Genomic DNA, 14,413 nt, shown 5'->3' with positions numbered 1-14,413 from the left:
AGTCTAGACTCTGTTCCACCTCCGTGGTTTGCCCTCCTCACAGCACAACATAGATCTTCCCTGGCATCCTAGGTCTGCCCCGTGATAGTTTGTGCTGTCTATTATCGGCTGCGCCGCAATCGCGATTGCACACCTAACCAGAGTTTTCCCATTCGACACCCCAAGTCCCACGCAACGAGATTACCACGCCGCGAGCGGCCCAGCCCTACTCTCGATCACTGGAATTCTCCCCCGCCCTGCCCAGACCACGATGAACCCCCAGAACCAGGCGGGCGCAACCTTCGCCGACGCTATTCATGATACCTTCCCAAACATCGCAGCTGCCCTTCACCGGGTCCAAGCTTGTGACTGCTCCAGCCTCGCCTCTATGCTCCAAAACCCAACAGACGACATGTACAAGAACCAGGTCGAAGCTCTCTGCCAAGCGGCCGAGAGCGCAATGGACCACTTCATCAACCAAAACGCCCATCTGGAGAGACGAATCGCGGAATTAGAAACACACCTCGCCCAAGCCCAAGGAACGCCCCGGACCCAAGACTCCCTTGTCACCCTCGCCGACGAACTAAGAACTCTGCTGAGCGCCAGACCAACAGAATTGCGCCCTGAGCCACGTCCCCGTCGAATGATGCCAAATCCCAACCCATTTGAAGGCGATGAGAAGGATGTTAAGAAACGCCAGCTGCAATATGTCAACTGGCGCTCTCAAGTGCTCCGAGCTTTTGCTGTGGATAAGAGTTTCTTTGCCACCGACTTTATCCGAATCCAACACATCGCTGGCCTGCTTGGAGGATCGGCCTCGAAGCTCTACCGCAAGAAATTCGATTTCATTATTGAACATGAGGAAAACCAAGCCATATGGCCATGGCAGACCCATACCGACTGCCTGGCGGAGATGAACAAACAGTATGAAACGCTTGATCTGACACTTTCGGCTTCACAAGCCTTTGATAACCTTTGGATGGGCAAGAAACCCTTCCAAAACTTCATCGCTGACTTTGCCGCCCTGGCCGAGGAGTGTGGAAAGACTGAGACCCAGAAAGTTGAATCCTTGCAGCTCAAGGTCTCTCAGGAACTCGCCAACGAAATGACGCACCAGCTTGTCCGCCCTGCTAGAGACAACTTCTCTGAGTGGTGCAAAATGTACCAGACGATCTACGATAACCTGTTGGTCAAGGACCACCAGGACAAACTGCGCTCAGTACGTCTAGGTAGTCGACCCTACCAAGGCCAAACACACCAGCAGTCCCAACAACGCCAACAGGCTGACGTTGGCGACCCGATGGTTTTGGACGCTACGCGCCAAGCCAGACCGACGAGGGAGGACTGCTTTACTAATAACCTCTGTTTGTACTGCAAAAAGCCCGGCCACTTTAAAAGCGATTGTGATGAAAAGTTGCAGGCCGACGCAAAACGCAACCAGGCCTTTGGAACATATAAACCTAGCTATGGGTACAGTAGAGGAATGGGACGCGGCCAACCTGGACAAAACCACCACCCCTACAATTACCAAGCCAGCCAACAACACAACCCACCCGTTTCCCAGCCCCAATTCCCTGCGTATCCCCCAGCCTTTCCAAGACTGCGATCCCTCGAACAAGGCTATATTATAGCAGACGAGGAAACAAGGACTACCCCGACCCCCACTCTCTCTGTCAGCACCCCAGCCTCACTAGAGCACCAGGGAAAAGAATAACCTCCGCCCAGAGCCGCGGACGGAGGTCAACGAAGGAACCAAGGATGCCGGAATGGATACGTCGCTGTCTCTCGAGCCACAAACCTATCAGACTTAGGTCAATAGACAGCAAATCTCTACTCATTCAAGCTACCTTAGTCCCCGCGCATACCGACCCCATTGAGGTGACGAGCCTTATTGATAGCGGATGCTCTGCACGGGCATTTGCGGACCGTAGCTTTGTCAAGACCCGGAATATCGTAACCCAACCAACGCCAACAAAACGAGCACTCTCACACATCAGTCCTCAACGGTCGACGACTCAGAGGACGATACTAGCAACTGCTCAAACACTAGCGAAGATGCCCCCGTCATGACATTTGAAGCAACGCCAATATCTAGCAAGCCAGCGCGACGAGTCTCATTCTATCAGCCCCCAACAGTCGAAGACTTAGAGAATGATAGTAATGACTGTTCCAACGCTAGCGAAGATGCTCCGGCTATGACATTTAAAGCAACGCTGACCCCAGGCGCAAATCACTACCGTACCCGCAACCCTAAGAATCACCAAGGCCCCGAGTGCCGAGCCCAGATGATCCCCAATCAGCCGAGAACTAAACCAGCCCCGACTCGTATGACTGCTGGCAGCCGTCATACAAAGAAGCCACCACCAAGACCTCCGCTACCTCCACTCAGCGTGCCACTTCCAAACCCATCTCGCGACACCGCCCTAGAACCATCAGACCGACCAGACCTATCGAACATACGGCTTACAAACGCTACAAACTTCGTCCAATTCTGCCGCGACCCAACCGTTGAGGCCATGAAAATAACATGGGATGAGCTTGATCGACTGGATAGTAGTCGCCAGCAGACGAAATACCGCCTACCTGACCTCCCAGAGGAATATTATAAAATGGTAGTCCTTGGTATAAGCAGCAAAAACATGGACTTCAGCTGGAAGGAAGCAAGACAGCTCTTTCCTAATGAATTGCACGACTTCGTTGACGAATGCTACTCACCAGCCCGCCTAGCCAAGATCACAGATGCCGATATCGAAAAGTTCATGAAAGGCAAGCCGGAGCGAACAGCGGATGACGTCCTGAAGAAGCTCCCGATATGGCTGCGCGACCTCTACGATGTGTTCCTACCTAAGCTCGCAGACAAACTTCCCCCGCAGCGCTCATGGGACCATAAGATAGAGCTTCTGACTGGAAAAGAACCTCCGTACCAAAAGACACGCCCAATGAACCCACAGGAACTCAAAGTCATACGGAAATGGCTGGATGATAACCTGGCTAAAGGGTTCATACGGGAGTCCCGAGCCCGCTGTGCAGCACCACTACTCCTGGCCGCGAAGCCAGGAGGTGGTGTCCGGATCTGCCAGGACTACCGCGGTCTTAACAACATCACCATCAAGAATCGCTACCCACTGCCTTTGATCCGTGAGACTCTAGATGCCCTATGCAACGCCAAGGTCTATACGAAACTAGACATTATCGCCGCATTTAACAAAATCCGCATCGCCGAGGGAGATATATGGAAAACAGCCTTTATCACACGGTTTGGCTTGTTTGAAACATTGGTTATGCCGTTCGGCCTCTGCAACGCCCCAGCAACCTTCCAGAACTACATCAACCATACCTTATTCGACCTTCTCGATAAGTTCTGCACCGCCTACCTTGACGATATCTTGATATATTCAACAGATAAGAAGCAGCATAGGGAACACGTCCGCGAGGTAGCCACACGACTTCGCGATGCAGGCCTCCAGATTGATATCGACAAATGCGAATTCGAAACAACCAGGACGAAATACCTTGGGCTGATCGTTACGCCTGGAGGCGTCGAGATGGACCCCGACAAGGTCTCTACAATCCTCAACTGGGAGCCACCAACAGCACTCCGCGACTTACAAAGATTCCTCGGCTTTGCAAACTTTTATCGCCGCTTTATCCGTGACTTCTCCAAGATCACCCGGCCGTTAAATGACCTCCTGAAGAAGAGCACAATCTGGTCCTGGGAGGTAGAACACCAAACTGCCTTTGACCAACTGAAAGCCGCATTCTCCGTAGCACCGGTTCTAGCCCTATATGACTATAATAGGAAAACTGTACTTGAAACAGACGCCTCGGACTGGGCGTCTGGAGGAGTCTTGTCCCAGTATGATGACGAAGGCGTACTGCGACCTGTAGCCTACTTCTCGTCAAAACACTCGGCCCAGGAATGCAACTACGAGATCTACGACAAGGAACTACTGGCGATCATTAAGGCTCTGGAAGAATGGAGGCCTGAGCTTCAAGGGACCCAAGAACCCTTCGAAGTCATCACGGACCATAAGAACCTTGAATATTTCACAACAACCAAGGCTTTAAACCAACGACAAGTCCGCTGGTCCGAGTTCCTGTCAGGCTTCAACTTCCGTATTGTTTATCGACCAGGCACCAAAGCCGTCCGTCCAGATGCGCTAAGTCGAAAGCCAGAAGACCAACCCAAGCGCGCAGACACAAACGACGACCGCATTAAGAACCGCCAACGGACCATTCTGCCAGAACACATCTTTGACCCAGAGGCCCTGGCTGAACTGACACGAGAAGTCAATGGGGAATTCGACCTCGCTGCCGCCCCGATAGACGTTATCATGCCAGCCATGGACAAACCCATCGATGAACTGGTCGATAGAGCCTACGAAAATTCAGAGATGGCCCAAGACATGCTGACGGCCCTGAGAGACGCATCAACCCACCGCCGCTGGCCCAAGAAATGGCGAAAGGAACTTCGCGTAGCAATGGCAGACTGCTCTGTCATTGGGAATCGCATATACTACCGCGAAAAGCTCTTCATACCACCCAACGATCAGGAACTAAAAACCCAGGTTATTTACCGTACGCACTCCACAGGCCCTGCAGGACACCCCGGGCGGATAAAGACAATCGATTTGGTTAGCCGAACTTACTGGTGGCCACGCATAACCCGAGACATCGAGGAATATGTTAAAGCCTGCGAGCTGTGTGATCGGGTCAAAGCCTCAAGGTCGGCACCCCCAGGATTCCTCCAACCACTGCCAGTGCCATTCCAAGCTTGGTCAGATATATCCATTGACTACATCACGCCCCTGCCAGAATGCGAGCGCTATGGCAAAACATACCAGCATGTCCTCGTTGTTGTGTGCCGATTGACAAAGATGCGCCATTTCATCCCAGTTGTAGGCCTAACAGCCGAAGAACTAGCCTCTGTCTTTATCAGCCGGGTCTATTGCCTCCATGGCACACCCGACAATGTCATCTCCGACCGCGGTTCCCAATTCATCTCCGAGTTCTGGCGCCAACTCTCCGACCGCCTAGGAGTTCGACTCCGCCATTCTTCCGCCTTCCACCCAGAGACAGACGGACAAACGGAACGGATCAACGCAGGTATCGAACAATATCTGAGAGCATTGATGAACTTCCACCAAGACGACTGGGTCGACTGGCTCCCCCTTGCCGAGTTCGCCGCGAACAACGTTACATCTGAGACCACGGGAGTATCACCATTCTTCGCTAACTATGGGTTTCACCCCAAACTCGGCACTGAACCAACCAAGCCACTGCCGCCAAACCAGTCCGCAGCCCAACGGCGAGAGTTCCTCAAAGCAAACAACATCGCCGACCGCTTTGAGCGTATTATCACCCAACTGAAAGCCCTTGCAACCCAAGCCGCCAGACGCTACGAGGAGAACGCCAACCTCAATCGAGAAGATGCTCCTCAGTACGCCGAAGGTCAAGAAGTCTACGTAAGCACGAAGAATATGAAGACAAACCGGCCGATGAAGAAAGGAGACGACAAGTGGGCAGGACCATTCCCAATTCTGAAAGTCTACCCTCGTTCATGCTTGCTTAAACTCCCTGAGGGAATGAAGATCTTTCCCGTGTTCCACAACTCGCTCCTACGACCGAAACCAGAAACAAATGGTCTACCCGGCCAAGACGTTATCAACAAGGCCGAGTCAAAAAACACCCGAGGACGAGTCCTAGAACGCGATGACGAGACAGGAGAACTAGTCGAAAAATGGCTATTTGACGGGCTACTAAATAGCCGCAGAGACGCTGATGGCCTACATTACCTAGTCAAGTGGAAACACTATGACCCTACCTGGCAACCGGCTAGAGACCTCAAAGGACATAACCAAGTACTCCTCGACTTTCATAGAGTTCACCCAAACAAGCCAGGCCCCCCGGTCTGGGCAAGGAAGTAAAGGGTACAACTATATACTTTGTGCCCAGGCCGCTCTTAGTCGTTTAGGCTGTTCGAGGACGAACAGCCGTTTGGGAAGGCTCTAGTTAATGGGCCCTTGGCTTTCCTTATCGGGCCCTTGAAGTGTGGCTGAAAGTGTGGCGGACTGTCAAACCTACTTTGCGGCTTTGCTTGCACGCGCGCCGGTGCACACATTTGCCGGCGTCATAGGCCCGACAGCATAACTGCATTTCACGTAGAGCCGTTAAAAGTAGGGTGCTTAATGTAATGTCAATGAGTGAGGCAATTGAACAGGCTCGTGGAACATATGCCCGAGGCTACGTCGCTACAACGACACAGTCCTGATTAGGCTCTCGCTCCGTAATGCAGCTACGGCGCTCTCTGCAGCAGCTTGCCAGGTCTCGAACTTGCGGCGGAAAGGTGACTTCATCGGTGCGGCGTTGGTGCGTTGGGGATGCCCTCACCTTGGTATGCGTTCGTGCGTTCGTACGTTGGCGTGCGTTGTATGCGCGTTGTCAACTTTGTCGCGTTCTAGCTGGATGCACCATTGACTACTCGTGCCCGCCTCCACTTTGGGATTCGCTTTGGCTCACCCACAAGTGGGGGCGTGCACGAGTACGGAGGCCGTATTGACAGCTTTTCACAGTTGGCGGCTAATGTTTTGGCGGGGAAAGGGACGCGACAGTCATGTGACTATTTTAGCCACACTTTAAGGGCCCGATAAGGAAAACCAAGGGCCCATTAACTAGAGCCTTTGGGAAGGGGGTACTGTCACGGCACCAACCTGGGTTCCGTCACGTGCCTCCCTGTACTTAGTCTAGACTCTGTTCCACCTCCGTGGTTTGCCCTCCTCACAGCACAACATAGATCTTCCCTGGCATCCTAGGTCTGCCCCGTGATAGGCCGAAGGAATTCACTCATTGATCAAATCATACATCAAGACATCCACATTCGACCTCTTTGACTCTTGGCAGGCCATGCGGCATGCGATCACCAACCAACTAAAGGAGCTGAATCATATGCGAGCATCTCAGCAGATACGGATGCCTCTAGATGTCTCTGGAGGAATGTTCGAGGCCGTGCATGGTTGGGTGTCACACCAGGCCCTGCGCAGAGTGCAAGAGCAACGGCAGTTACTTTCGGCGCCTCTGAAATCTCCTTGCAGTCAATCTTTCACTTCTTCATACGGACTACCATGCTCTCATACCTTGAAGAAACTCGAGGATGCAAAGCAGTGCCTTCTGCTCGAGCATTTTCATCCCCACTGGAACCTAAGACGGAGTGTGGATCGGCCACAACCTATACTTGAACCACGTCGAGTCCCAAAGCAAGGTTCTCAGACAACCAGCCAGTCTAGAACGAGCACCAGACGAGAACCCTGTGGATTTGAAATTGTCCAGTCTGGCAAGAAAGCTCCCCGTACGTGCAGCAGATGTCACCAATGACCAAGTTGGTCACATAAGGTCCTCAAGAGCATGCCCTCTGAGGTTCCAGGAGTTGCTTACAAAGGCAGCACCGGCAAAGCCAGTCCCACAGCCGGACGCAGCATCAGTTGCCGTTCCAGCTTTTACTGATCCTCCCCCAAGTGTTCCGGCGGTCCGAGGGCATCATTGCTCGGGGCTACACTGGATCCTCCTGCGGAAGCTGTTCGGCGCTCTCCCGCTGCTGAACCAACCCCATCTGTGCCGCCCTTAGTCTTACCTACTATGCAAGAGTCCCTTATAACTCTCCACTCTCCTGTCGTCCCAGATGGTCCGGTTGGAACTATGCCAAGCTCTGTTGAAGGAGAGCCATGCCGTTTGCGGAGCCCCTCTCGATTTACCGCCGAGGTACGACTCGCCACAAGCCATATATGGAAGATACGTTGCCGCAAGGAGCGCGTGGTACGCAGCGCAGCCCACTGGCAATATCACGACCAATCAGCAGTATCGCAGGGCGATGGGGAATATCACCGCCTTGGTCGGCACTCTCCGGATTAGGAGCAGACATATGGAGATCCCGAGGCAATGCGTAGGGCTGTTCTGCCGCTGTATTGCTACCTGACGGGCAGGTATCGTTGCTAGGGTCTGCCCGTAGCGAGGTGAGGAGCTCTTCAATGCTTGTGAAGCCGTTCTCTTCCAAACCCCGATCAATATTCGGGACGACGGGATCTGTATGCGTCCTTTCCACGGCCGAGAGATCCTCTCTCTGCATCCGTTCCATGAGAACGGCGGGAACTACTGAGCCCTCCGCGTACTTCCAGCCCCGTATCTCATCGAGGTTGATTTTGACGTCCTTATACAGGGGATTGTTCCTCTGAAGCCATAAAAGGGCGGCTATTACGCGGGACTTGCGCACCCGAAGGAGAGTTCCCACGTCCGCCGGGCTGGGTCTGTTGGCGCCGCTCCAAGATACATGGATGTTCTCGACTGTCTGAAGGAGCGGGTGGGGGAGCACCGTGGCAACCAGGTCGTTCGTATTGTTCAGAAACACGACAATGTGTCCCTTCACGTGTTTCCGGTAACCAACACCGGACGGCGTCTTGTTATCAACTGTAAACTTTGTAATATAGCCGAAGGGGGCTTGGAGAGCAATCAGTCTCTCCTCAAGAGGAGAGAGACCGTCGAGTTCTTTAGGATAACGATGCTCACATCCGATATCCATATTGTTGACCGAGCAGGCCTTTGGCAGCTTCCCACGTTCGAAACCAGCGCGGCACTCCAGGCAAATATCGACTTGAGGGTCAGCATCCGATGGGAGGCACTTCTCGCATTTCTGGAGAGCCGTCGTGGCCTGCACCAACCAGGGGGTTAAGCACTCTCTCCATTGGAGGATGGTGAGCCTCGCAGGCGGGAATTTTCTGTAGCAAAAGATGCAGTGGGAAATGGGTAGCGTTCTCTCGTCTGTGAAGGCCTCATAGAATGACTTTGAGGTCTCGACCTGAAGAGCGAGGGGTACTTCTTTGCACCAGGATCTTCCTACCGATGCATCTTTCTGAGCACCGAAGCAAGACTCTCGGTGTTGTAGAATCGCGTCAACAGACCGTTGCTGGAATTGGACAGCCTCATGCGGTAGCCTCGGTCTTTTCCGGGGCCGGCCTTGACCCGAGGGTGGTGGAGTCACTGGAGTCAGAAGTCCTTCTTGTCGTTCGCCACGGCGCTTGCGGGAAGGCGGCGTCTGGGGAGGACGCAAGGTCATTTCCGGGGTATTTGGCCTTCGTACCGGCTCGGTATCGCTCGCCCTCGGCCGGGCCCGGGCCTCGGCGCGCTGTCGCTCCAGATCGTCTAGTGTACCGACGATTTCCTCAAGGGGTACTATGGCTTTCCCATTTCGGGGCTGCAGCGCCGTGGCTTCCTGCTGGGGAACTCCTTGTCCCCGGCGGGCTCTTTCTTCGGCTCGCTGGCGATCCAGGCCATGCAACGTACGGCGAATTTCGTCGAGCGAAATTCGAGCGGGCTCCTGCTGGGGCTCGCGGAGTGCCTGTAGAGTCGCCTCGTCGAAAAGCACTCTAACTGGCTCATCTCGAGGCCCCCCTTCTGGCACGGTATCGCGCGGGTTGGCGTTCCTGATCTTCCATCGAGCGAACCTCTTCAAGCGAAATCTTGACACCCCCCGCTAGAGGGACGGAGTGAAGAAAAGAATAACCAAATAAAAGGATACCATGCTTAACCGATCGGGGTTGAACGGAAGAAATACACCGTTTTTATCATCGAACGAATGGCCAGGAAGGAGCAACGGAGGCACGGGGGGGTCAATGCACAGCTGTAACTTGGTCGGTGGAGTAAGAGCTTTACGGAGCTGGCAACCTCGCAAAGCGTGCCCGGAGACGCTTCGAGATCGGAAGGTCGTGGGGTACCCGGCTTGACAGATGGCATACCAACCGCGGCGTTTGGTCTGGGATCACGTCTCGTGAGGTAAGAGGTCCAGCTGACTTTCGTAGGGCTGAGCCGAATAGGATCAAAAAGCAATATAGACAGGGACCGATGCGGGCAATGACATCGTGACGCCCGTTTCCAGGGTCACGCAACTGATCAATGCCGTCGTTGTCGGACCCTGGAGCCAGGGGCCCTGTCTGGCCCTCTCTCACGTGCTGTTAAGTGAGGCTGGGAACGATCTAGGAGACAAACAAGTAGAGCATCACTAGTTACCGCTGCCGTCCTAGCTCATCACATGAGTACCAATTAGTACTCATGACCAAGAGCTGTGCGGCGAGGGATCTTCTCGCATCATCAGGATGCATTCTGTAAATGTTGTCTTGTCAGGCCTGATGAGGGTCATTTGCGTATAAGAATATGGTGAGACCTCCTTACAAGAGGGCCAGAGACGTTTTTGACATACCCCCGTTTCCTCTCATCGCCATAAGTACCCGCCAGGTCAACTTCTACCCAGAATTCCTCAAGGGCTAGAATCCAGCAGCAGACAATCAATGGCTCGTTCGTCGGCATCGGGACCAGGGCTAGGGCAGCCAGCTCTGAACCCCCTAGGAGTACAATTCTTCTCGAGCCTCGAGGGGCTGGAGATAGCCTCATCTACCGACCGGCAGCTCATCCGAGGGCACAACTTGGTCGGTGCGGTCCGACTACAGTTCGTCAGGCCGAGTTTCTTCGACGACGGGGCTGGGGAGCATGGAGAACTCCTCGATGAGATTGATGGAGTCGATGTGCCGCTATCCATGCACGTGTATCCCTTCCCCCAAATGGATGAGTGGGAGAGCCAGTGGTTCTTCTTCGACGCCCAGCTCCATCCGTATCAGCTGCATTTCCGCCGCAGAGTCGAAGATGGAGACGAGTCAGCTGTCGGGATGTGGGAAGACTCGTACGCAAAGTTAGCCCAGGTCCGTGGACATATGTGTGTTCAACCGTATGTTGAAGCCCTGCGTGCAAGCATCACTCCGACAGAACCCCAACCCCACAAGCCTGGGAGAACTGACCAGCCCTGCCTCTAGGATCGCGATGAGGCCTCTGAGGCTTGCGAATGGCAGTTTCCCAACCATGGCACCGCGTGCTAGCCTCCACGGACCCATCGACACGACAACATTCCGTTTCAAGGCCGGATCGCTGAGCATTAACCAGCTAAAGTGCTGTGGCTTCGTCCGGTGTAGCACATATCTCGTACCGCCCCTTGGCAGAGACCCGACATTTAAAGGCGGCCAGATGTTCCACATCCTAGTGTACTTGCCACACGATCAGCAGCCTTGGAAAAGCCGTATTGATTGGATGAAGAGCGCACCCGAAGGCGGCTTCGCAGCCAGAAAATGGATGTATGGGAGAGGCAGCATCGTCGGTGTGCTGAACCCTGCGCTGCTAGAGGAGGAGCTCCAGCCTGGTCAAGATATCCTAGTAGTGCTCGCGGATGAATTCGGCTTCATATCGAACGCTACGTTCGACAGTGCTGTAACGATGAGGAAACAGTCTTCTCCACAGAACGCAAAGGCCGAACCGGGGAAACGACGAAACCCTTTCAGCAGCAGCCCGGTTGCTTCGCCATCTAAACGCACCAAGGATTCTTCGTCAAGTAGTCGGGCGAATGATGGCATGTTAGAGGCCGTGGACGGCCAATACATCCCTATCGACCCGTGCCTTGCGCAGGAATCCGCAGATCACGAGACGGGAGCAATATTTCTAGCAGGTTAGCATTCGATGCAACACCGGGAAAGGCTTTACAGAGCAGAACTGAGCAAAAGACTGATGCAGAAATGGAGATTTAACAGAGTCCCAGTTAGAGAAACGAGGTGCATCTGTTCTGTCAGCCGGATGTGAAGTGCAACTATTGAAGCTCCCTCCAGAAGGCACCACTTACCCTTCTTTTAAAGAAATGAGACGAGAGCTCTTCGAATTTGCCAAGTCGCAAGGCTACGGTATTCGTATTTGTCGATCTTTCCAAAAATGCTCGAAAGTCATAGGAGGCCCAGTTGCGAAGAAGAGGCTTGTTTGGGAATGTAACCGCGCAGGGAGGACAGGGGAGGAAAGAAAGACGGGTTGTCCTTTTTCGTTCAATGCCGTGGAGATTCAGATGGGCACCAACAGATGGGAAATAAGACACAAGGAAAAGGCAAGTCAACATGTCCATAATCATGGACCAAGCGATCACTCTGCCCGTTCTCCAGGCCTTGTAGATCCGCTCCTGCAGAAGCACAAGTGCTTGATCTGCGGACCTGCGCTTCCGTGCACCAAAGTGGTTCGCGGGCAAAAGCCCTTGAGCCTCTACTGCATAGCTGATACGTTCCGCAACGACTGCTTCCAGGGTTTTGCCAAGCGTTGACAAGAGAGAAATCGGTCGCCACGCCTTGGCCAAGGTGTAATCCCCTTTACCTGGTTTCTTCAGGGGAATGATCTTGGCCGTTCGCCATTGATAAGGCACCACGCCCTCTCGGAGCGATGAGCTGAAGAGCGTCCACACACGGTGCTTCACCGCGTGCCAGAGCTTCTTCCATACGATCGCAGGGAGGCCGTCCTCCCCAGGCGCTTTCCAGGGCTTCGCGGCCATCACCTTCTCCTCAATCTCTTGCAACGTGAGGTCTGGCATGGCTATCTCTTTTCTTTGCGGACGTTCACCCTCCGGCTCGATCCTCGTTGGCAGAGGCGGGAAGAAGGTGCTTAGGAGCTCCTCTGCTTGCTCGCCCTTGCCTTCGGTGATCGAGCCGTCGGCTCTCTTCAACGGCGGCACCTTGTCATCTGTCATCTCCGTACCAGACTTCACATACTTGACTGCCTTCCAGATGTTGCTCTCGTCCGTGACGAAGTCATCCCAATGGGCCTTTTTCTGTCTCCGCAAGTTGTCGTGGTATTCCTTGGCAGCCTCCTTGGCGCGTTGCTCCAGATCCGGCCGTGACTGGCCGGCTCGTCGCTGTGCCCTCGCTTGATTGCGCCAGTACGTGTATGTCCGCCGCAGTCGTGTAAGGTCCTTCGTCCACCATCGTTTCGCGTAAGGCGGCGGCTGTGCCCGGGGTGTCAGATCGTGCAGCACCTTGGTGACCACCCGCATGAGCTGATCCGCCTGCGTCTGCACCCCCACGTTCCACGGAAGAGGTCGAAGCTCGTCCTCGACCCTGGCTGCGATGGCGACCCACGGCGCGTTCCTGAGCAGCAGGCGCTGCGGAAACATTCGCTCCGGTACTTGAATGTCAAAGGTCGTCTGGATCGCTCTGTGGTCTGATCCGTGCTCTGTCGGGTGAATCACGCAGGATATCACCTCGTCTGCCAGTTCTGCCGATGCCAGCACCAGGTCGATGGTGCTCTCCTTGTCCGGCCCCTGCCACGTTTTCGTCCCTCTCGGGAGAAGGCTGCAGAGACCAACGTCGTCCATCAGGTCAACGATGGGCTGACCTTCCCTTGTCTTCTCGCTGACACCTCATCTCCGCCCCAGAGGAGATCGTGGCGATTGAAGTCCCCCGCCAGAACCACATCTGTGCGGTTTCCTGTTCCATTGCGGAAGCGATCGATCACGTCGCGCAACACCTCCATCGCGCTCGCCAGCGCCTCGTCGTTCTTCCCTTCCACATACACTGACACCACCATCACCTCCCTCCCCTCGAGTCGAACTATCGCTACTGTAAGGTCAGCCGACGGCACGGATACTTGCTCTGCCTCAAGGTCACTTCGGATCCAGAGCATGCTGCGGATCGGCCATGACGCGTCACGAACACACGTCGGAATCATCTTTGTCCAGTTACGATGTCCCATAGGACTCGTCACCACCTTTCCGTCGATATTGCGCGCATGTGGCTCAGATATAGCCAGTGCGGCAAAATCCTTCAAGTCTTCGTCGTTCATCAGACTCTGCTGCACCACATCACTCTTGTGTGCATTCAGCTGCAGGATGCGGAGGGACTCAAGCATCGCTGCTCGGGTTCCTCATCCTGCACTTCCAGCTAAACGACTCATGCGGTCCGCCGCACGGGACGCATTTTGGCTCAATCGCTGTGCACTCTCGGTGGTGATGCCCAGCGTTTGCGCACTTGCCGCATGTCCGCTGCTTCTTGCATATATATGCTTTGTGGCCGATCTCCTGGCAATTGAAGCATTGGCTCGGTCCCGTTCTTGGCTCGAACGTATAAGTGGTGGCCGACTCTCCCGCTAGGTCAAAGTAGTAACCGTCCAGAAGCCTTTCTGCATCGCTTTTCTTGGTGACGTATACTACCATGGATCCGTAGGCTTTACCAGACTCTCGTTTGCTCAGCCAGGAAATCTTGCCAATGGTCACTCTGTTTTCGGCACTCAAGGCGTCGATCGCTCCGGGCAGGATATTGCCCTCCGTGTCGAGGATTGCTGTCCGGTTGGCGTTGTCGACCCGGACCGGATACAGCTGGTCTCTCATGACTCGCGCTCCCTCCACGGCTGTCTTCTGCGCCGCCTCTTTGACCAGCTGAAGCTCGGCTTCGTCTCTGCAGACGATCTTGACTCGGTCGGCGTTCCGGGATTCTCTCACAACTGCTGCACACCTCCAGGTCTCATGTCCGTTCTTCGCTCTCATCTCAACCTCGATGGCCTGTCGTATCTGCCCGATTTGCGCTTTGTTCCTGTTCGACTC

General features: G+C 54.4%; 4 protein-coding genes across 4 annotated transcripts; 3 read left to right on the top strand and 1 right to left on the bottom strand.

The window, feature by feature from the left end:
• Nucleotides 1–250: 250 nt before the first annotated feature.
• HRG_06967 (uncharacterized protein) lies at nt 251–1,335 on the top strand (the record flags this gene model as incomplete). Its single annotated transcript, XM_044865438.1, has 2 exons — nt 251–1,198; nt 1,309–1,335. 2 exons carry the CDS (start codon nt 251–253, stop codon nt 1,333–1,335), a joined length of 975 nt encoding a protein of 324 aa, XP_044719400.1.
• A 1,283-nt stretch (nt 1,336–2,618) lies between these two features.
• On the top strand, nt 2,619–5,685 carry HRG_06966 (reverse transcriptase (RNA-dependent DNA polymerase) domain-containing protein; the record flags this gene model as incomplete). The annotated part of the gene is made up of 5 exons (XM_044865437.1): nt 2,619–4,557; nt 4,903–5,444; nt 5,527–5,535; nt 5,614–5,622; nt 5,674–5,685. The coding sequence occupies 5 exons, from the start codon at nt 2,619–2,621 to the stop codon at nt 5,683–5,685; spliced, it is 2,511 nt and encodes an 836-aa protein (XP_044719399.1).
• Nucleotides 5,686–10,310: 4,625 nt separating this feature from the next.
• On the top strand, nt 10,311–11,517 carry HRG_06965 (uncharacterized protein; the record flags this gene model as incomplete). The annotated part of the gene is made up of 2 exons (XM_044865436.1): nt 10,311–10,718; nt 10,783–11,517. 2 exons carry the CDS (start codon nt 10,311–10,313, stop codon nt 11,515–11,517), a joined length of 1,143 nt encoding a protein of 380 aa, XP_044719398.1.
• A 570-nt stretch (nt 11,518–12,087) lies between these two features.
• On the bottom strand, nt 12,088–13,347 carry HRG_06964 (Endonuclease/exonuclease/phosphatase; the record flags this gene model as incomplete). Its single annotated transcript, XM_044865435.1, has 3 exons — nt 12,088–12,098; nt 12,196–13,135; nt 13,210–13,347. 3 exons carry the CDS (start codon nt 13,345–13,347, stop codon nt 12,088–12,090), a joined length of 1,089 nt encoding a protein of 362 aa, XP_044719397.1.
• Nucleotides 13,348–14,413: the final 1,066 nt, after the last annotated feature.

Source organism: Hirsutella rhossiliensis (genome assembly GCF_020360975.1).
Source record: "Hirsutella rhossiliensis strain HR02 chromosome Unknown scaffold00007, whole genome shotgun sequence".
NCBI classification, from domain to species: domain Eukaryota; kingdom Fungi; phylum Ascomycota; class Sordariomycetes; order Hypocreales; family Ophiocordycipitaceae; genus Hirsutella; species Hirsutella rhossiliensis.
Note: the sequence above shows the minus strand (reverse complement) of the source record. Positions and strands in the feature narration are given on the sequence as shown.